Below are 22762 nucleotides of genomic sequence, written 5' to 3' on the forward strand. Positions count from 1 at the left end.
AGACTAGTAAAAACCATTCTTGTTTGCATCCTATCACATATGGTGTTTTGCCTCAAAAGACGGCTTTGACAATGTGTATCAAAGCCTAACTGTTCATTTTATTTGCACAGAAAAAAAAAAAAAAAAACTCCATTTCTAGGAATTTACTCCATGGAAATAATCAGACACTTATACAAAGGATATCAGTCCATCTTTTTTATAACATCAAAATACTGCTAAGCTAAATATCAAATAATAGTAATAAACTGGCGAAAACATGGGACGCCTGGGTGGCTCAGTCAGTTAAGCGTCCGACTTTGGCTCAGGTCATGATCTCACAATCTGTGAGTTCGAGCCCCGCGTTGGGCTCTGTGCTGACAGCTCAGAGCCTGGAGCCTGTTTCAGATTCTGTGTCTCCCTCTCTCTCTGGCCCTCCCTTGTTCATGCTCTGTGTCCCTCTGTCTCAAAAATAAATAAAAATGTTAAACTGGTGAGAACAAAAGACTGGAATACTCTGAGACATTTAAATATAGCTAGCAAATATTTCTAAAAAGCATTAAATAATATGGAAAAGTGTAAAAACTCAAAACTGTGTGGAGAGCATAACCCTGACTTTATCAGAAGTTAAATAATAAAACTAGAATGACAAATACCAAACATTAATATTGTGTTTTTCCTCACAAGAGGCATTTTTTTTCTTCGAGTTTTCTAATTTACCACAATTTTCAGCAATAAACAGGTGTTTTTCTAGTAAGCAGGAGAAAATGGCCTATTCAAAACGAAAGGGCATACTCAGTTTCTTTCCCAACTCATTAAAAAGCTCTTCTTACTCTGAGTTAAAAGGTACAATAGGGTCACAGATTTCTATCCAATTCAGCTGGTGTTCTCAACAGGCAGTCCGGAGAACGAGTACGTCCCCTTTGGTGGCAAGCTGCCCGCGGGCAGGCAGAAGAACTCTGAGAATGGCGTCCAGAAGCAGACTCCGTGTGGCGGAAAGCAGTACTCGCTTTGCCACTTGCTAAGCGCGGACCCTCAACCGCACGATTCTCTACAGTCTTTTCGTGCCCAATCTCATGATCTTACCTAGTCACACAGGCCAAGAACCTGCGAATACAAGGCATTCGGTGAGCCCTGCTGAGTCTGAGCCTGAACCCAGGTAACATGCGCAGGAGGGCACTCACCCATTCACAGCATTTGTCTAGCAGGAGTATCGTTACATGTTAATGATAGCCAAGGACTCAAATGCACACTTAGATGGGTAAATTCTCTTTACGCTTACCTGCTGCTGTCCTTGCTGAGCCTGTGGGGTAGTCTGCTGATTTGCAGAATTAGTTGCTGCCGCGGCGGCAGCCGCTTGCTGCTGGAAAAGACTGGCAGGGTAGACTCCCCAGGGAGTGACTCCATAATACTGGTGGGGGACCACAGCCGGGCCTAAAAATATCAAGAGAAAGGTAAGGAAGTTCAGACCAGTCAGAATCCACTCAGGGTTTCCAAAGGCTAAGTCAGACTCAACAGATCCTACCGTAAAATATTAAGAATGTATGGATTCAGGGGCACGTGGATGGCTCAGCCGGTTAAGCATCCAACTTCGGCTCAGGTCATGATCTCACGGTTCATGAGTTCGAGCCCCACAATGGGTTCTGTGCTCAGAGCCTGAAGCCTGCTTCGGATTCCGTCTCTTTCCCTCCCTCTCTCTCTCTCTCTCTCTCTCTCTCTCTCTCTCTGCCCCTCCCCCACTCACGCTCTGTCTCCCTCTCTCAAAAAATAAACGTTAAAAAAAATTAAAAGAAAAAAAAACATACAGATTCATTCTAGCTGATCGTGGATTGTTTTTTAAAAAACAGAAAATGTTTTTATATTTTTATAAAAGTCTTGTAAAGCCTGTAATATACTCCAGGCCAAGAGGAAGAAGCTAATGAAGGACAAAACATTTTAAAAAGGGAGAATAACTGATCAAAGTCAGAAAGGTTGGGTTTAAGAACAGAGGAACTGGTGCTGGGTCAGGAAGAAGACAAAAAGGCCTATGCTTCCCTGAGAAAGAAAGGACACGGGATAGACAGAGACAAAGTTTGTTATTTGAAGGGAAATAAATGGAGAGTCTGTGTGCATCAAGTGAAGGAAGAGAACAAAAAATTAAGGGTACCCTGCTCTCAATGGTAAGGATGGCACCCAAGGTGACTGCCAGGGACAGGGGCCATGCTGCTCCATTAACTCCCGAAGCAGGAAAATCCACCAGTCTCTGACAACGTGACCCAGACACGCCACTGAACCTCCACCACTCAATTTCTAAGAGGCTTGGTTCTCCCATTCCTGTTTTGGAAGTCAGTCAACACAACTACATTCAGACACTGACATATGAAATTTTGAACCTAAGTCACCGATGAAACAGAAACAAAACCTTGAGTTCTTACAGACCTGCTGAGTATCCTAAACAAAACTAAGCATTCTGCTTCAATCTAAATGATCTGTTCACCTTCTCTGGGGGAGGCAACAGAGGTAACAGAGCTAGCAGACAGCAGCCTGGGTGGGGCAGGTGTCTAAACCACAGACTCCCCGAAGATGGCAGCAAGAAACACCAAAGCTGCATTGTGCCAACAAGACAAGGGCTCGGAGCCAGCTTCTCACATCTGCTGAAACACATCTCCAGTGAGAAGTTTCTTAAAGCACAGAACTTAAAATATTTGCAACCTGACTGAATAACAACAGTGCCTTTAGACAGAGTTCCAAAGAGCTATTTCAAACGTATCCATTCTGACACAGTAGCTAATCCTGTAGAAACATGTATTTCATTAAATCAAAATAAATTGGAACGTGTGTTTTGTTTCCCAGTTTTAAGCTTCTAAAATACAAATAAGTCAAATTACATCCCTGCCCAACACTGCTTTGACATTTCTAATTTGGTATTTTCTGTACCCGTGGGCTTAGCCAAAAAGCAGCTCTGTTTATAAGGCTGCCCACTGTGAAATATGACATCTGGGCGCAAAATAAAGATGCTGCTGCTTAGAAAAGCTAGGTTACAGTATGAGCAACTTTTTTATAATAAGCAAAAGGGTAATAAAAACCTTTTAACGCCTCAGAACCTGCATAGTCTGAAACACCATACCCAAACTCATCTGACTAGCGTTTACAAAATGGGGTGGTCTTGGACATTTACCGAAAAGAACGAAAGAGAAAACAACAGCGAGACCTTACCTATGCCTTAGTTTCCTCACCTACGAACGGCTATCATAAGGGTGAGGGTGTTGCCACATCCATGGCGAAAGGCTGGACTGCAACCTGCGATGACAGTCTCCACCAAAAGTCAACAAAACCACCTTCAGCTGTGCGCAGACTGCTGCTACCATCAACTTTCATATGATCCTCTAAGTTCTCTCAACTAGCATTTCTACTGCTGCCCCTGGTCACATGGCCTCTGTCTGCATTTAGGAAAATACCCCCAGGGTGCATCATCAATTGAGCTGGGCTCATCAGGATGCCTGCTCCAATTCCCGTGTGACGAACACCCCACACGCGGATGCAGTTTCGTAGTTTAGGTGGTTAACATTTCTGGTTCTGTGTGAAAGAGCTCAAGTATTTTTCAGTCTGGCTTAGGGATGACTACAACGATCAAGACCCTCATCACAAAACTATGATCTCAGTGAGGCCAAGCATGTCTTCCCTAAAACTAGTTCTTAGTTTCAAATAACATATAGTAAATTAGCAAAGGAAAGAAAGTACAGAGAAGGCAATTCAAGATAGCATGGGCACTGGACACGACAGTAAAGTGCATGCATGGATTCTGAGTTAGGCCTGCTTCAAACCCCAACTGTGTGATATTTAAATAGTGTGACCTTTGAAAAAGGGAGCTCTCTGAGCCCTAAATTCCTAATCTGTAAAATCATCCTCCAACAACTCGTATGAAACAAAAGCACTCAGCACAATGTCTGGCGAATGGTTAATAAGGGCTGAATAAAAATTAATGATGGTTACGTAGATCGTTCTGCTAGAAAGACACTTGTACTACCCCAAAGGTGAGGGGGACAGAGGAACTATACTACATACATATCCATCAAAACACATGCTATTTGCAACAACATGGATGGCACTGGAGGGTATTACGCTAAGTGAAGTAAGTTGGTCAGAGAAAGACAGATATCACACGTTTTCACTCATGTGTGGAATTTGAGAAACTTAACAGAAGACCATAGGGGAAGGGAAGGAAAAGTAAGTTACACACAGAGAGGGAGGCAAACCATGAGAGACTCCTAAGTACAGAGAACAAACTGAGGGGTGATGGTGGTGGGAGCTTGGGGGGGTGAGGAAAATGGGCGATGGCATCACAGAGGGCACTTGTTGAGATGAACAGCGGGTGTTGTGTGGAAATGATGAATCACGGGACTCTACTCCCGAAGCCGAGACTACACTGTGTTAGCTAACTTGACAATAAATGATAAAAATAAAAAATAAAATAAAATCAAGATTTGCTCCTGTCTTTCAAACACAACAAAACCACGCTAAAATGTGAATACTAAAAAAAATAAATAAATAAATTCTATACTGTCCATTTGAGTTCATAATGGCAAACTGCATGCTAGATAAAAAGTAGAATCTTACAATAATATTTAGTCACAATTAACATGACTTGGAAGGATTTGGAAGACATTTACTTCGTCCTGACACTGAATCCAATCTACCATACACGTGTGACCCCATTATGGTGCCAGCAACTGTGCTACAGAGATAAGTAACAGAAAGGCTTGCTTTTGAAAGAGTTCAATCTTAAGGGGGTTTTAAAACCACTCACTCAAACATCCACCAGCAATGAACACAAAGTAATAAGAAGTAACAGAGAAAAAAATGGGGGAGGGGGTGGTAGCAAAGGAAGGCTTTCTAGGGGGTAACAATGCCAGTCAATGAGATTCCCAAAGAATGGGAGGAGTTTACTATAGAGGACTAAGGAAACCACAGTAGGCAAAGACACAGAGACCTAAACCAGCATGGTGTCTGCAGCAAGCTAAAATTCATTTAGTACAGCGAGAATGTGTGGTATGAGCCAGTAAGAGCTGATCCGGAGAGGGGAAGAAAGTGGTATGCGTGTAGAGATATCTACATACAAGTCATGGCGAGAGAGATCAGATCCCTATACACAGTGGGCTCCAGTCTTCACTAATCCTCAGAATGCCGTGGCAGCTCCTTAAAAATGGTGATTCCAAAGAATAGCACACCACCACCACCACCACCACCACCACCACCCAGTTAGGCTGGAATAATCAGCCATGTTTAACAGCTGAGGTGTGCTGTCAGGCTGGATAAGACGGAAATCGGTGACGGGTTGCTTAAAGATAATACAGCACGAGAAAAAGAAAAATCAAATCAGTGATGGGTTAAAACTGAAAGGTGAGAAGTTAAAATCGATGTTTAAGATAGTTTTCTAGAACAATCAGGGGGGTGGGGGTGGGAGAGGACATTAGCAATATGTAAGAACAGCTGCTAAAGTCTAGATAAAGAGTATAAGGACCTGGACTATGGCAGACTACAGGTAGTAGGAAGACCTAGGAAAGGGGAGAAATTCCCAAAATACCTACAAGCAAGTGGTGTCTCCATGGATCACAAATGCCTATACAGGAGGCAGCTCATTAACTTGCCTTTGGATTATGCTCGAGTCTGAGGTTACAGCTAAGGAGAGCTATCCAGCTGGCAGGGAAAGAACACCGGAAACCAGGAGAGAAATCTCCACCGGAGACTTGGATTTGGGACCCAGTACAAAGAATGCATGCGGGCCAACACGACTTTTCAGCAGGGGATAAAATCCCACATGCAGCAGAACACCTCACCTAGTGTCGCCGCTGCAGCCAGTCCAGCCGTGTAGGGGTCCGTCCCCGGGGGAGCAGCGCTGATGATGTAAGGATTGGGGACAAACGCAGCGGGCGCTAAACCTGCTGAAAACACACCTGTCAGTAAAAACAAACCCGACTAAAACCGCAACCCTAGCAAATACCCACATAGTTTGGCTACTCAACTCCAGGCTGCAGGTGAGAAAAAGAAAAAAGGACAGATTGAAAGGAAAGAGGGCTCTGAAAAGATGAAATAATCCCTACCCTAAAGATTAGGGTGATGTTTATCTACCGTCTTTTTTTATTTTTATTTTTTACTTTTGCTAACAATTTAAACTGTTACGCAGTTGTAAATCCAGCACAATTTCTCAGACGATTAAAATTATAACAGGCTAAAATAAAGCAATTTAAAAGACTTTGTCATGAGATAGAAGGAATCATTTATTTCCATTTAAAACAATTTTCCAGGGGCCCCTGGGTGGCTCAGTTGGTTGAGTGTCTGACTTCAGCTCAGGTCATGATCTTCCAGTCGGGCTCACTGCTGTCGGCATACAGCCTGCCCCTCCCCCACTCACGCTCTCACTTGCTTGCTCTCTCTCAAAAATAAAGAAACGCTTATAAATAGATAGATAGATAGATAGATAGATAGAGGCATCTGGGTGGCTCAGTCAGTTAAGCGTCTGACTCTTGGATTTTGGTTCTGGTCATGATCTCAAGGTTTGTGACTTTGAGACCCACATCAGGCTCTGTGCTAATAGTATGGATGGAGCCTGCTTGGGGAACCTCTCTCTCCTTTCTCTGCCCTTCCCCTGCTTGTGAGTTCTCTCTCTCTCTCTCTCTCTCTCTCTCTCTCTCTCTAGCAAAATAAATAAATAAATTTATTTATTTATTTTAAATATTTTTATTTATTTTTGAGACAGAGCATAAGCAGGGGGAGGGGCAGAGAGAGAGGGAGACATAGAATCTGAGGCAGGCTCCAGGCTCTGAGCTGTCAGCACAGAGCCCGATGCGGGGCTTGAACTCACAGACTGTGAGATCACGACCTGAGCCGAAGTCGGACGCTCAACCGACTGAGCCACCCAGGCGCCCCATAAATTTTTTTTTAAAGTATTTACAAAAAGAAATAAACAAAAATAAAACAATTTCTCAGGGATGCCTAGAGCATTCCACTCTTGATTTTTGGCTCAGGTCATGACCCCAGGGTCATGGGATCGAGCCCCACATCGGGCTCCACACTGAGTATGGAGCGTGCTTAAGCTAAGATTGTCTCTTTCCCTCTGTCCCTCTCCCCTACTCGTACTCTCTCTCTAAATTAAAAAAAAAAAAAAAAAAAAAAAAAAATTCTGGACAGCTTTTCTCAAAGAAAAATGTATGGGTATTTATTAAGACTAGCATCTACAACTGTAAGTTAAACCAGACCCAGGCAAAGGCCGTTACGCCTAGCCTTAAGACATTTAGGCTGGAAGCAAGTCTTTCCTTCCACAGCATACCTCAACCCATGATTTCCTCTATTCTACTATGTCCTTTTGACGCATTAAAAAAAAAAATTGTACATGTACTTGTTTACACATATAGCACTTTGTTTCAAAGAGACCTTAAGAAGGTCTGGGTGGGGGGGAGTCTAGGCAATAAAAATATGTACATCAGAACATTAACCAATGTTACTGGAAAAGGGAAAACCTACTTTAAAAACCAGTCATTAAATGAAAATACTTTTCACGACCATCAATACACGCTGCTTGGAAAATGGCCTTATGGGTAGTCCCTGCTACTTAAGAAGATGAGAAGTCGATATTTTCACAGTCTAGACGACCCTAACAAGAACAGAACTGTTGTTACGTCACGGATTTCATCCAGTCTTAACCAACAGAGTCCATGCTGGTCACAACTGTCGTTTAGGACTGACCCTGAGTCCTCCGACAGCACAGCGGAGGCAGACCACTCCCTGGACACCAGGCAAGCTTACAAGCTGAAGTCTAGAAGGCTGCCAAAAATCAAGCAGGTGGCTCAAAGATAGGCGGACAAGAGGACGAACGAGGCCATCTACTCCGAGAGCCCTGTCTGCGCTTTGTCCTACCCGGCCTACGCCGCCGGGGCTCCTGGAGCGGGGGCCACGCGTAGGCACGGGAGCCGCACCCAGGGACCTACCGATGTGAGGCTGGTGAGCCGCCGCCAGTGCGTACTGCTGCTGCTGCGCGGCCGTCAACTGCTGGACGGCGAGCGCGTTAGGTCTTTGGAACAGCTGAAGAAAGAAAAGGATGCGGTGAGGTTAGAGAAACGGTCTCGCGAGACAACTTTAAACCTTCTCTGAATAAAAACTTCGACAAGCCCTTGTTCAGGAATGGCATTTGAAACAAAAACGTTCTTGTGTTCGATTCCATTCCCACTCCGATGGTATCGTGATGCTTCAGAGTTCTACTTCCCGGGTCTTTCTTTACTTCCATTCGGTGCACCCAGTTCCCACTTCCCGGGCGAGGTGTCCCCAGAGCACAAACATACGTACAAACGACCTAATGGCCGCCAACAGGCCAAGGGTCCTGCCTGATCCCAGACACACTCACACGTTAAAGCTACCACAAAACGACCCACCACACTGCCCCTCGTGCTGTTACCTCTCCTCAGGTCTTCTGAGAACCCCACAGACACTCTGAATTACTCCTCACCTACTCACATTTTGGAAAGGAAAATGAGAAGTGTTCATTTCATCCCTGGCTGCCTCTTCCCAGGGAAATGATATTTACTGGATACCTTTCTCAACTAGTGGCTTATCATAATGATGAAATCGGACAGCTGCCAACTTCTGGGAGCCCTCCAGTTTCCTATTCTTTATGTGTAGGAAATCAAACAACAGAAATACAGCTGCTACTAACAAAGCTTGGATTATGAGCTCAGACCTAGCACACTTCTTAAATTTTTTTTTTATGTTTGTTTATTTTTGAGAGAGAGAGAGAGAAAGAGAGCGTGTGTGTGTGCATGAACAGGGGAGGGGCACAGAGACAGGTAGACACAGAATCCGAAGCAGGCTCCAAGCTCCGAGCTGTCAGCACAGAGCCCGGCGCGGGGCTCGAACTCACAGACCGCGAGATCGTGACCTGAGCCAAAGTCAGACACTTAACCGACCGAGCCACCCAGGCGTCCCAGACCTAGCACACTTCTTCATTCCCAAGAAAAGGAAAGGAGTACAAAGACCCTGACACCAAGAATATCCCAAAGTTCTACCTTAATACAAGGCCAATCATTCACTCATTCATTCCACAAACCTCAGGAGACAAATAATACCTGCCAGGCACTGTGCGAGGAACTAAGGATACAACACTGACTAAAATGGTCATAAATTTCAGTACGAATAGCACTGGTACAAAGAAAGAATTCTGGATTGCCTCGATGTGCCTCCTTCCAAGGAGTCACACTGAAAACCTTTATTCACTGAAATCAGAGTGCTTATTGAAAGTACCTCCCTACAAAGGAACTTCCCCCTAGCTACCTGCTCTTTCTATAGGAGTTTTCAACAACTCAGGTGATATCACTGGATGATGTAGAACTGACACCATGGATCTTGAATAACAGATTTCCTCATAAAGAGACCTGTTTCAGACATTAAAAGATAATGTCATCCCACCAACTCAGCTTAATTATCGTCAGAATTGGACTTGTAATGTTATCTTAGGTGGTGAAGAGACTTCTATGAGTAGACAATTTTAAATAAAAAGAAAACAAAAGGGGTCCTCTGGGTGGCTCAGTTGGTTAAAGGTCTGACTTCGGCTGGTGCTCTCTCTCTCTCAAAATAAATAAACTTAACAAAAAAGGGGGGGTGAATATTTTGAACATACTGACCAACTTCACCTGTTACCTCTCTTTGTAAAATATTCATCTTTCTAAAGACCAGAGTAAAATTAGCCTTTGTGTTTATAGTATGAAAGTAAATCAAAAGTAACTATGTACAGATTTCAAAAGTAATTGTTTTATTTTCAAAAGTTAAAGAAAAAAGAAATTTCATTATGATGCTGGTATAAAGACAAGCACGACTTTAACAGGCACTGATTAAATATCAAGTCTTCAAAAGAAATACTGGAATTTATAGACCAACCTATCAAAAGACCTGATCCCTCCAGGAAGGCAGCCAATCAGTACTATCTGGTAACTGGGATCTTGTGATTTCTGCCAGGTTGTTTTTCACATGACTGTCTACCTAAGGATAGTGCCCCAGAGTATTCCTACCAACAGGAGGCAGTTCACCTCAGAGGGGAAGCCAGGAGGGAGAAAACATAATAGCAAAATAGTGCAAAGTTGTTTTTCAATTTTTTACAAGGCTGTAAAAATACCTTATAGCTTCACTTAAAGATCTGTGTCTTCAGTGGGTCTCTGGAATCTTCCTAGCCTCAAACCTTTTGAAATATTTAACATCTCAGGCACTGTTCCTGCTAGTCTCTTCTGTCTACACTTCTCTGCCCTGCTGCAAACAAAATCATTCATTCAAGAAACATTTTTTGAGCACCCGTTATTAGCGAGGCACCGTAACATGGGGAGCTAGGGAGATAAAGACAGTGTGCTCAGAACAGAACTCTTGAAGTTCTCTTATTAACCAAAAACAGTACTCCCTGACATTCCATCTGACTTCTCCTCGCTTCATGTTTTTAACATGACATGTAACTCATTCAATGCTCATGTACCGTATCCATAAATATCCAGCATGTGTAAATACCAACCATTCTGCATGACATTAATTTGTGATTCTCACCACCATGCAGCCATACTTTGAGGAGGAGAAACTACCACTTGTAACTAAAAACATCCAGACCCTACAAGAGCTCCCACATACCCTGTGTTTGAGAGTTGATTGATATCTCAGTGATTATGGTGAATAGAGAAGGAATTGTTTTCTTGAGTGCATTTTGCAGTAAACAATTAACAGAAATTATCATCTACAGCAAGCAGATTTTATTATAGCATAGATTACAGCAATTCTGGCACATTCTCTTTATGTAAATGCCCCAATAGTAACTGGAAATACAGGGTATTCAAAACAAAATTGGGTAATTGGCAAGTAATGGATTCCAAAGGATCCTGAAAAACTCATACAAATGCCATCTGCTGGGCAAACCACTGAGCTCTGTTAACATTTTCATCATTTTCGAAAGGAAGCCAATGGTAACTGAGAAACACAATACTGTGAGATTTGGAGAGAATGCTTGTTTTAAGGTTGGTATAATGATAAATGTGCCACTACCGATTACAATTTACTTGGGTAGAATTCTTAAGTTGTTCAAGAGACTAAATGCAAGGGAAAATACATCAAGTATTTCAAGCTCATCAAGGTTCCTAGTAAGAAATATTGAAGGCATAATTTGGGAACCACACGAGCAAGCTGATTTGACTCCCGTCTCTGTCACTACATGACCTTACAAAAGATACCCTGCAGAGTTTTTATTCCAGAAAGGGGCAGTCAGAAACACCCAGCATAGTGTTAAGTGATCAAAGATAGCTATTACTGTCATTATGTTGTTATCAATAACACTTGTTGGCATGAAAACACTGTTACTAGGCTTTCAGAATGCGGAGGAGTAATACCTCAATATCGAGTTGGTGTCTGCAAGATTATCCCTCTGCCCCTCGCAACTAAAAAGCCCTGGCTTTTGGCCAGTTTAAGGCCAAAGCCACAGTGGACAGGGGATAAGAGCGGAGACTCTGGGGCCAGAAAGCCTGGATTTATAGCTCGGCGTCAACACAGACTACGCGACACAGGGCAAGAGAACCTCTCTCTGACTCACTCTCCTCTCGAACAGGGACAACGAAGACACATCGAAATCATAAGGTTGCTGCAAGTATTAAAATTAACACGTGTAATGCACTTGGAACAGTCCTTGATGTATGTTCTCTCTGACGAATGGCAAGAGCACCCCCACACAGACACCCCTTCTGTGAGGCACCTCGTACAGCTCCTCCTCCCGACAGGGCAGCCCAGGACGAGGAAAGCAGAGGTCAAGACTCTTCAGAGTGAATGCAAAAGTCAAAATCCCACTGAGCTCATGAGCACCAACTGCTGTCAACAGCTCACAAAGGTGACGGGGATGGAAGAAAAACCTTTTTTGCCTTGTTGTCGAAGAATACGTTAGCATAGACTCCATGCAGAGAAAACCACGAATGCACAGAATGGGAAGGTGAGGCAAGCCCACAGGTCAAAAGGCTTTGTGTTTCCAGTACTGGATCCAGGAACAACACAGCCCAGAGCTACACACCAGGACAGAGATGTTCGCATGGCTTGTGGTCTCATGACCTTCAGCAACTCAGCCTCGTGAGGTCTTAATTTTCTTCCCTGTAAAAACCTAATGCTTGCTCTACCCCATGGGGCGGTTGTAAGCGTTCACAGAGAAAGGAGATTCCAAACACTGAAGCTGTTACATCAACGGTGGGACTATTTCTCTTTTAAGAAAAGACGTTTATCACGGGAGCCAGGCTGTAGTACATAAAACATGTGGAAGTCTGCTACCGTCCGAAGCTTGCAGATCAGAGCCCATTTTCAACCAGGTTATCTGAACAACAACGATGATCGACAATGACTTCTGGTTAAACAACTACATATGCTGCTGAATTTTTTAAGAAAACCTTCTTCACATTTCCTTAGCAGATGAAAAATCGGAGTCCAAAATAATCTCTAAACAAGGTGGAAAAAACAAAACGTCCTTCCACCAAGTCAGTAAGTATCTTTCGAGAAAACTCATATAAAATTTCAGCAAAGAATAAAGGCAAGCTTCAACTGGTCAGCCTGCCAGCGAAAGGCAGTGTTTACCAGGGACTACACACAACAACGAAAAACAGTCTTCCTCACTTGTGAACTGAAAGGAAAGCTGAGAATATTAAAGACCTGTATGAAAACTATGCACAAACTTGGCTTCAGAAGATGACATCTAATCACTATGGCACTTTTAAAAGCAATGCGTGCCAGCTTCCTCCCCCTTGCGCCTAGGGCCGTGAAGGAACAAATCTGTACTTCAATTATGATTTTCAGAGTATGGTTTCTTTGCTGAAATTCATGCTTACCAGGAAGCAAACCACAAGAGACTCTTCATGATAGAAAACAAACTGGAGGTTGCTGGAGGGAAGGGGGTGGGGGGGTGGGCTAAATGGGTGATGAGTATTAAGGAGGGCGACGTATGGAGCACTGGGTGTTCTAAGGAAGTGATGACTCACTAAATTTTACTCCTGAACCCAATATTGCACTGTATGTCAACTCACTAGAAATTTAAATACACATTTGGACAGAAATTAAACACTTTTAAAGTAAAATTCATGCTTAACAGGTTAAGGGTTTTAGCACATTAGTATACAATTCTGTAAAACATACTGCATTAGGCTATTTTTAGATTAAGTGAATTCTAAATAAAGAACATCAGCAATTAATCTGGTTGATCTATAATGATGTGATCCTGGCTTTGGTTTCTGCTACACAGCATTAAAATATAATGAAACCTAGCAGTAAGTTTCTAAAATATACTTAGGGAAATATAAATACTTGTATGGCTCTTCATTAAAATAAACAAGTTCGCTCAAGTATCATAACACAAAATGGTACGAACACATTATAATTAACTGGTCACTGGTTATAATGTTGATTGTTCACATAGGATTAAAGAGAAGACAATGAGGGAAAAGTGAGGGGAAAAAGGGAGAATATTCCAGAGATATCAATGAACATTTCAAACCACCCTACATTAGGGGTACTTAAATCCCAGATCTCTGTACTTGGGATAGGTAAAATTATCCTCATGTTCATGAAATTTACCATGTCCTTCAATTATGACCACAGGCAACAAACCATATTAACATGAGCAATACACTTGTGTGACTTCATCATCAACAGAAGTCAAATACGTTTCATGCTCCTTTACGACCACTAGATATCTCACAGCTGCGTTCACGCTCATCATGAAAACTAGTACATATTTCTGCCGCATGCATCGTATGATAAAGCAGATACATCTTGAATTTGTTAAATATTTCTGTAACTATTTCTGTATCACTGGTTCCTTTGTAAACCTATCTATACTACATATCACTCACACAATTCAGCCCACAGATCTCATCTAACCGCTAAGGGGTTCATGGCACAAAAAAAGGAATACTTGCTCTGAATAAACCTCAGGTTAAGTTTATGATTTACAATGACTAGACAAGTAACTTAACTATCCAAAACCCAAAGTACCCCTGAGTACCATTAAGTGTGTAATGAACTGAACGAAAATTACCTTTCCTATATCTTCAGGCTGTTCTCTACTATGTATCTCCATAGAAGCTGATACTAACAGTTTTATGAAACCAATTTACACACCAAATCCAAGTCGGGAATAAAAGAAAATAGGACACAAGAAGGAATTGTTTATTTTGTCAATTTCCAAGCCAGATCCCATCACAAAATCACAAATAAAGGAACTCAAAACTAAAGACAGCCTGTGATCCCCATTTAAGAAAGCCAACATAAAAGAGCAGAATGTGTGGAAAAACATGTATTACAGCAGATCTCTGGTTCAAACCTCACAATCATCAATACTGTCTGGGACTCAGGCCTGGTTCTCAAGGCCTCCGAGACCTGGACTCGCCAAACGAACCACCCATCTGCTGTTCCCCGTAAGTATACCTTCTCCTGTTGGCAGCCTATGACCACACCACACCCATCTCATCTCCATACCTCTGCTCTTTTAATTACGGCAATACACACTGCACCTTTCAAGTTAGGGGTACACAACCTTGATCTCCATGGAGCCCTCCCCTGGTCTGACAGCATTCCTGACCAACCAATTCAGCATGTATAGTTCCTCAACTGCCCCACATGGTTCCACGTATCATGGTCTTACGATGAGCACCAGCTCTGTTCACTACAAGCAGAACCCAGCTTCCTAGAAGGACACAATCGTCAATAATTAAGGTTAATACGGGTAAAAGAAAGTCTAAAACTGCTACTGAACCAACACTCAACACAAAAAACTAAACCGTGATAATTAAGTCATTCCTTCTTAGAAATGTCTTGTCGTTGTCAATAAGGCAGCACAGCAAAGCAGGTAAGAGGACACAACACTATGCAATCTCACAAGTCACTTTTTTTCAACTTCACCCACCTCCTTGGATGACTACATTATCTACTAAACATGTACCTGTTAATTTCTAGTATTAAGCCTTTATGTTTTACTGTTTCCTCCCATGGAATTTTCATTCTTCTCCTGATATAAACAAGTCTTGCAAGGTACAGCTCAAGATCTACCTCTTCCATAAGTCCTTCCTTCCCCAGAATAGAGTATGCTCTCCCTTGTCTAAGCTTCTAGGACATGGGCATGACCTACACTTGTCATCGAGTACTTCCCTGCACTATTTAAACGACCAAATGAGTCACAACAACTAAATGGAGAGCTGTGGGTGGGGGGAGCCCATCTCATTCATGAAAGATACGCTCCACTACAAGCGAGAACAAAAAAACGAGAAAAGAAAGTCATAATCCACAGTCCACAAATCTGCGATCTCCCTGAAGTTATCCACAAAACTAGACTGCAGAAGAATTACGTACGTTTTCTGATCAGATGGCAACAGAGGCCTGTGACCCTAAAAAGGAGGTAATTTCCTAGGTATGATACAGGTCTAGTTACGTACATGAGGCACAAGCTTAGTGGGCTAGATCTAAAGGACTCGCTTATTAGAATACAAGCAGGGCCTCAAAGAGGGGCCTCCAGATCTCTGAGAAGGCTAGTTCCAGATTTTAGTTTGGGGAAGTATATTTAATATGGGGGATATTCTGAGACACTATAATCGGGATATAAGAGAAGTTTCCTGAAAACCTGGTCTGCTAAAGCCAATCAGAAGACACAGAAGAACAAGACCCAGGGCTTATCTTCAAGGAGTTTACAACCTAGCAAGGAGTATGAAACAAGAAATCATAACATAAGGCAGAACATCGTGATTCTTTTTCTTCAGAGAAGCACAGAGCACCACGGAGTTCAAAGGAGACAGACAATACAACTTACTGATCTGGAAACCAAGAAAATTAGCAGCACTGGACCTTCAAAAATGACAACAATTTAAATTAGTGGAGGGGCGCCTGGGAGGCTCAATCAGTTGAGCCTCCAACTTTGGTTCAGGTCATGATCTTACAGTTTGTGGGTTCAAGCCCCACAGTGGGCTTTGCACTCACAGCTCAGAGCCACCTTCAGATTCTGTGTCTCCCCCCCCGCCCCGCCCCTCCTCTGCTTGTTCTCTAACAAAAATAAATAAACATTAACAATTTTTAAGAATAAATAAAAATAAATTAGCAGAAAAGGAAACAGGAATGAAATGTAATGGAAAGTAAGAGTAAGAAATATTCGGGGCGCCTGGGTGGCTCAGTCGGTTAAGCATCTGACTTCAGCTCAGGTCATGATCTCACGGTTCGTGGGTTCGAGCCCCACATCGGGCTCTGTGCTGACAGCTCGGAGCCTGGAGCCTGCTTCAGATTCAGTGTCTCTCTCTCTCTCTCTGCCCCTCCCCTGCTCACTCTGTCTCTCAAAAATAAATAAATGTTAAAAAATTAAAAAAAGAAATATTGGAGGGATAAAACAGAAGATCAAACACCAATTTCCAGCAGAAAAGAGATCCTATCTTCTTAACAGCTCCTCCTGCCTCTATGCAGGAGACATTTGGAGGAGGGTAAGGGTCTTGAAAATAGAGGAGTCCTGGCCCAACAGTTCCAGGGCATGCTATTAGGGCGCCCGCTACAAGGCTGTGTAAAAGAATCTATGCAGAAAAGTAGGAACTGTGGGCCCGTGGGATAAAACAACCATGACCACATCACATGATGGTGGTTCACCTATGGAACAATGCCTCTATGTTGCCTCAACCAAGACGTGCACGGGAAGCCAAAAGCCAACAACAGTTTCCTTTTCAAAACAGTAACGTTCACTTTCAAAATTACTGAAATGGGAAGTGTAAAGGCATCCCAGGTTTCATAAATCTGAGTGGGTGCTATCTTTAATGGAATCATGTTAACTGCTTAGAAGTTTGCAAACGGACATCATCTATTCAAGTTCTAATAATTATCCAGCCTCTTAAAACGTCGGTCAAATTAGTTCGAAACCAGAGATCAATACATTGAAAGAGAATCCCAACTCTGATTATGACGCAAAAAACAATTAAATCAAAGAGCATCAGATTTTCCTTCACAAGCAGAGGGTCAGACTGAATTAGATGGGGAATGGGAAGCTAAGCACCAAAACTGGCCAGAGTTGTAACGGTTGCTGGGGAAGTTCAGACCAAAGAAGACAAGAGTAAAAGGAAGATTCAGATAAAACTTCTGAACATAACAAGTTAAAGAACTCTGATTAGAAGCAGCTTACACTCACAAACCTCAATTTAGACACGGAACTACCACACTCCTCTCCTAAGCTGAGCCAGGTGAGGTCTATGTGGTAGCAGTGTCCCCCTACATTTGCTGATGTGGCACAGATTTTACGTCTAATTTACCTTCAGCACCTGAATTTAGCAATTTCTGGCTTCACTCAAAACGGCTGTTTTGAGGAGCCACTGTGAAAGGGTCAAAGAGTGAAAGAAGAGGAAAAGCACAAAAAGTCATTCTTACGAAGAGGTGGCGTATTTATTGGGAACCACAGGGAGAGTGGTGGACACTTAACAGCTCACTCTCTCCGGAAAAAAGAGTGTGTTAATTAAACCCAATAGTTCCATCTGATACGAGCAGAGCGCATGTATCACATCATCCCTTAAAGGGATTTCCTTTTGTAAACTTCATATGGTTAACTTTATTATCCAGTTGTCTATCAATCAAAATTCATTTAAAATCAACTATTTGTGACAATAACAAAGGGACAGCATGATACACTGATCTCCAAAGACCACATACATAAGCCAATTTCCCCTACAGATGTAGAATTTCTAAACTTCGAAACAAAAATTTAACCTTTCAAGCCTAGAGGTTTGTATTTATGCTCCAGTCCAAAACTAATGAATATCAGAAATTCATGGCCCGTCAAAGTGCTTCCAGCCACAAGAGAGAACTTGTGGTACCTGACAAGATGGGGAAGCCACGCACCCCCTTTTATAATTTAGACAGTTAGTGGCTTTTTGTTTTTGAATTGAACAGAAGGATCAGTAAACCCCAGAGTTAGTCACACCGTGTGTTCAAACCCACAAGGCACACATACAGTATTTTCTAAGGAATTATGAAGAAAAGAAAGAGCCAAGTCATTTCACTGTAGATTTTACATTGAGTGATTTGTGTTTTCCCCCAATCCTATTTTAAACTCTGGTGAACGGCAGCAGGTATGTCTGTCATCTATAGTTGCTCACTTAATTAAAAGACATGACTAATAAGATGACCTGGCACTGGACTCCTGCCAGCAGCAGGTAACAGAGTTTACTATTTTAAAAACAAAACAAACCAACGGCATCACAGTTACATTAATCTTCAGAGAGACTAGTTTCAGCATCCGAGAGGGTTGTGTCACGAGAGGCGCCACTACCTCACCCACTCGCCGGGCCTTGGTGGGACAGAGGAGCCAAAGGAAGGACATGTGGAGCAGAGTGATCTCTCGCCAATAATCTCAGCATGGGAATCGGCTTCTTGCGGGGAAGATACAGAGGCTTTTGTGCGCCCACGTCACCGTCGGGGTAAGGAGTGCTGCCTATCGGTAGCCTGAAATAATGCCACCCTCCTCCCACCCCCCCCCCCCCCGCCCCATTCTTAAGTCACGTGAATCACGCGCTGGCTGGAGGGGAGTAGAGAGAGTGACAGAGACACACACAGTACCTGTTGTTGAGAATTGTAGTCAAAAAGTCCCACAGTTGCTGCTGCTGAGTCCACAGGTACCTGCGTGCCTGAATAATCAAACTGCAGAGGCTCCATGCCCACATGTTCCATGGGGTCCAAAGGGACACTCTGGGACTCCATGTTGGAGAAATCCTCCACAGGCTTGGCACCATTGGTGCTGGTCAGCTGGGCTAAGCCCTCAGAACCATTCTGGTTTGGACCCAGAAGATCCACTTCATTAGCAGAGTTCTGGCAATTACCAGGGGTACGGCTAAACAGAGAAAGTAAAGGGCATTAAACCTTATTTTGAGCGGGGAGGGACACTACAGCAACCCAAGTTTAAGGACAAGGTCCTTGAGCAGTTTACTGTCAATAGCACTTAACACTATTTCTACAAAACAACCAGAGACACTTTACGGTATTTACGTGTCATATCCCATAAAACGACCCTTCTATTCCTTGTCTCTTCCCACCACAACCCACCCCGTAAATCCACATTAACCACTAAGAATTTACAATCCCTTTAACCAAAGGGCCCAGATTTGAGGAATAATGAATGAACTGGAAAAAAACGCTACCTGTGGCATCCATGAAAACAAGATGCAAAATGTGGGCAGTAAACCATGCCCCCCCAAAACAACACCTACTCTTTAAACAGAGACCCAACGGAAAAAGTAGCTTCTAGGGGGAAATTCCATAAATGAGAACGATTCTATTAAAAAAAACTTTTTTATAGGTGAAAAAAAATTTTAAGCATTATCTGGGTACTACTCATCAGTGCTAAGACTGTCTCCCATTTTCCCCTTCTAAGCAACCAGAAGAAGCAAACCATTACAAAACAGTACACGATAAATTCATTATCTAGGATATGCCCCTGCTGAGGAGACAATTCTAAGAATTATAAGTAATATGAGGGTATAATTTATCATCCAAACCAGGATACTCCTAAGAGCAAGAAAAGGGCACTATTAGTAAATATTCCAGACGTGGTATAAACGAGTAGTGTCTTGGGTGGCCCAGGATACATGATCTCCCTATAGAAGAGGATTGAGGACTGTGTTATTCTGAATCAGACTAATATAAAACAATATTACATTCTAGTAAGGGGAGCATAGCCAGTGAGTACATTCTGTGCCCTTCATCCCTAAAAGAAACCCTATAGCTGGTACGAATTAAAGCTACTGTGTATTCCCTCTCACGCACATGCCCTACCACCACCCGGCCAGAAGTCAACTATACCAAACCTTGCTACAGGCTGCCTGAGAATCAGGAGAGAAAGGCTATCCACTTCACCCGAAAGACCTTAGGTAAGTGGTTATTACTCTGTGCCTCAAATTTCCTCCAAAGACTATAATTCTTTACACTCGCAAGATTAAAAAATTAGATTAGGAATACTAAACAACTGAATTGTGTTCTACAAACGATGGTGCAAAATGAATTTTAATTCTGGCTGTGGTATAAATTACGATCAGAGATAGATGTGTGTGTATTTAGACACACATACATTAGCTTTAGACTAACATTAAAATTATTCAAAATTAAATTCTCTACCTGTACATCAATCACTAAGGATTTTGAAAATGATACACCACCACTAAAGGTTACCTATGTAAGTGAAGAATACTGCCAAATGTACAAGACAGATACACAATATTATCTGAATAGCGTGTACATTAAACTACAGGGCAAAACCTACAAATCAGTCATGACCACAGATGGAATGAGAGGCATCCATGGAAGGGATACAATTAAGAACAAGTCATATAAGCTACATCTCTGGGTCTTCAAAATGAGGGAGATGATACTGACCCACCTACCTCAAAGGGAGCTTATGAGTCCCAAATGATCTAATGCCTAAGTTCTCAACTGCTTCCTTCCACACTAACAAGCCAGAGAGCTAGGACACACTTCCATTAGTGACCACGGTTACTCCCAAGATAGTGATTTGGGAGAAACTTGGGGAAAGTCCCAAGGAACCCGCCACCCGCCCCGCCCAGGTGATTTTGTTATTTGTGAACCACTGCAATGATAAGTATAGAATCATTCTGCAAATAATAGAGTCCTATGCGAATGCAAAACATCTGTTCTGGCAAAGCACCAGGCATTGACAGCTCTTAAAATTTCCACTTTACCAGTAAATTTAGAATCTTTGTGGTATGGCCTACACTAGACCCAATTCTCAAAAAGGACAGTTAAGGAAGGAAAAAGAAAACTAAAATCAAAATAAAGCTAATCAAAACAAAAGCCCACAGCCCCCATTCAAAAATCAGAAGTGTAAAACATACAAACCTAAAATCTTTGACGTCTGCGTCAATCCCATTCTGCACTGGTAAACCATTGGTCTTGTCCATCACATCACCCTCCTCCTTCAAATCTCCTAGCTTATCTCCATCAAAGGTACCCTTGTTCTTCTTTTCACCTTTGTCGTTTTCATCACTGTCTGCATCCCTTGGGCCCTGTTTAAAAAATAGCTTCAGCTTCACTAATCATCATCAACTAATAATAGCGGGCAACCACTGTGGACACCAGACTACACTAGATGCTAATTACAACAGGATAGTGTCCGGGCCCTTTCAAGACAGTACAATCTAATTAACAGACAACATAGAGGCAGGAACACTGCAGAAAGTCTTGCCAAATGGGGGAGACAGACATACAATTATGTTACAGAGTTTAGAACGGTCTTACCATGCCCAGTGCCCCACCATCCCGTTTTCTCTTTTCTACCCAAAGCCCAGCCACAATTTTACATCTCTTGGTCCCACTTCTCGACTTCCAATTCTAATTCCATATAACAGGATGACTCCTAACAAGCCCCAGGTGTGGCAGCTCACAGTCTAGTTAGAAGGTGTTGAGCCTACGAAAAGAATTTCCTGCTATGCCATTGCCTGTGTAAACTCCCTCGCTTCTGAATACTGTGCTAAGTGTGGTCTGACATCAGTCCAATTCAATCACCTTACCCTTTAACTCGAGACATGTGCCCTGCCAATCAATGTGCACCACTACCCCCTCCACTCCACAATAGTTCTCAGGGCTTACTGCATCGATAATTCACCAATCATCCTTCACTTCATTTTTTTGTTTTAATCCTTCAAAACATGTTCAATCTAAGTGTGAAAGTCTTTCACCAAAAGAAAGTACTCTGAGAAGTGCTCATCTGTCGTCTCACCCTCTGCCTGTCCCATAGCAGATTATGAGACTATGAGGGAGCACCTTCAGCTGGATCGCTGGTGCAGCACACTTGACCTCTGAAGTGTTTCAAGCTACAAAGACTGAAAGACTGGACCTAAAAGAACTGTCTTGGTGCCACGCACACCGATGCCCCCTTCTTCTAAGGGAATTAAGTCTGTCTCCTCTTATCAACAATCCTACATTAAGACCAGGACATAGAAAGCAAATGCGCCTTGATTTCCAAAAGGAAATGAAGATTTGGTAGAGTGACTTGACATGGTTCACAGAGCTTTGCAGAATCTTACCGAACGGTAAGTAACCTTTACTTTTATAAAACTGGAGAGGCAACCTTGCTTGTTGTCCTCACCACCGACTTCTAGTCAAAGGAAGAAACAAATACACCTGGCCCAAATTAAAGCTCCTGGCAAAAGGCAAGAGCCAATGAGAAAAAGAGGAGCTGCTTTACAGCATTTCCAGTCATCACAACCACATTTTGGGGGTGGGGGTGTGTCAATAATGGAGGCCGGAGCAGCAGACGCTCCGTTGTGAACAGGCAAGACCCACGAATGCAAAATACACACACGCTCTCAGGCGAGTTCCTGGAGAACTCTGGCCCAGAGAGGATAACGCACGAATCCCGACATTCTTAGAGCTTTCACCTGCCAGTCAGAGCCCATTTTACTTTCAAATTCATTCTCAGTTCAAGACACAGAAAAACAGTTCACGGCTAATATGAACCAAGGAACACAAGAAGGAACATAGAAAGGATATACAACTTCATACTCATGTGGCATCAAGACGGTAAACTACAGTTTTGGCAGCCACCGAGATGGGACTTTCACAGGAGAATCTTCGAAGTGCAAGACTGTTACAGGTTCAAAAGGAGTGAACGAACAACAGCCAATTAAGTGCCACAGGGAGATCCCAAAGCAGGGATGGGAATACGATAGGATTCTAAAGACACATCTTCCAAAATGTCCAGAAACAATACCTCCCTCCTACTGCAAAGGTCAAACCGCCA

General features: G+C 42.8%; 1 protein-coding gene across 24 annotated transcripts in view; it reads right to left on the bottom strand.

The window, feature by feature from the left end:
- The window catches only part of PUM1 (pumilio RNA binding family member 1), a 132675-nt gene that overhangs the window by 42345 nt on the left and 67568 nt on the right, over window positions 1-22762 (bottom strand). For 11 of the 24 annotated variants that reach the window (XM_053210363.1, XM_053210335.1, XM_053210347.1 and 8 more), the window contains 5 exons: window positions 20860-21026; window positions 18571-18841; window positions 7941-8034; window positions 5793-5909; window positions 1259-1410 (listed from right to left, as the gene is read on the bottom strand). In XM_053210363.1, the coding sequence (XP_053066338.1) occupies window positions 1259-1410; window positions 5793-5909; window positions 7941-8034; window positions 18571-18841; window positions 20860-21026 (801 nt within the window). The remainder of the gene's footprint in view (window positions 1-1258; window positions 1411-5792; window positions 5910-7940; window positions 8035-18570; window positions 18842-20859; window positions 21027-22762) is intronic. The other 13 variants (XM_027059844.2, XM_053210352.1, XM_027059841.2 and 10 more) reach the window with 5 other exon arrangements.

The sequence above is a fragment of the Acinonyx jubatus genome, chromosome C1 (genome assembly GCF_027475565.1).
Source record: "Acinonyx jubatus isolate Ajub_Pintada_27869175 chromosome C1, VMU_Ajub_asm_v1.0, whole genome shotgun sequence".
In the NCBI taxonomy this organism is placed as follows: Eukaryota; Metazoa; Chordata; class Mammalia; order Carnivora; family Felidae; genus Acinonyx; species Acinonyx jubatus.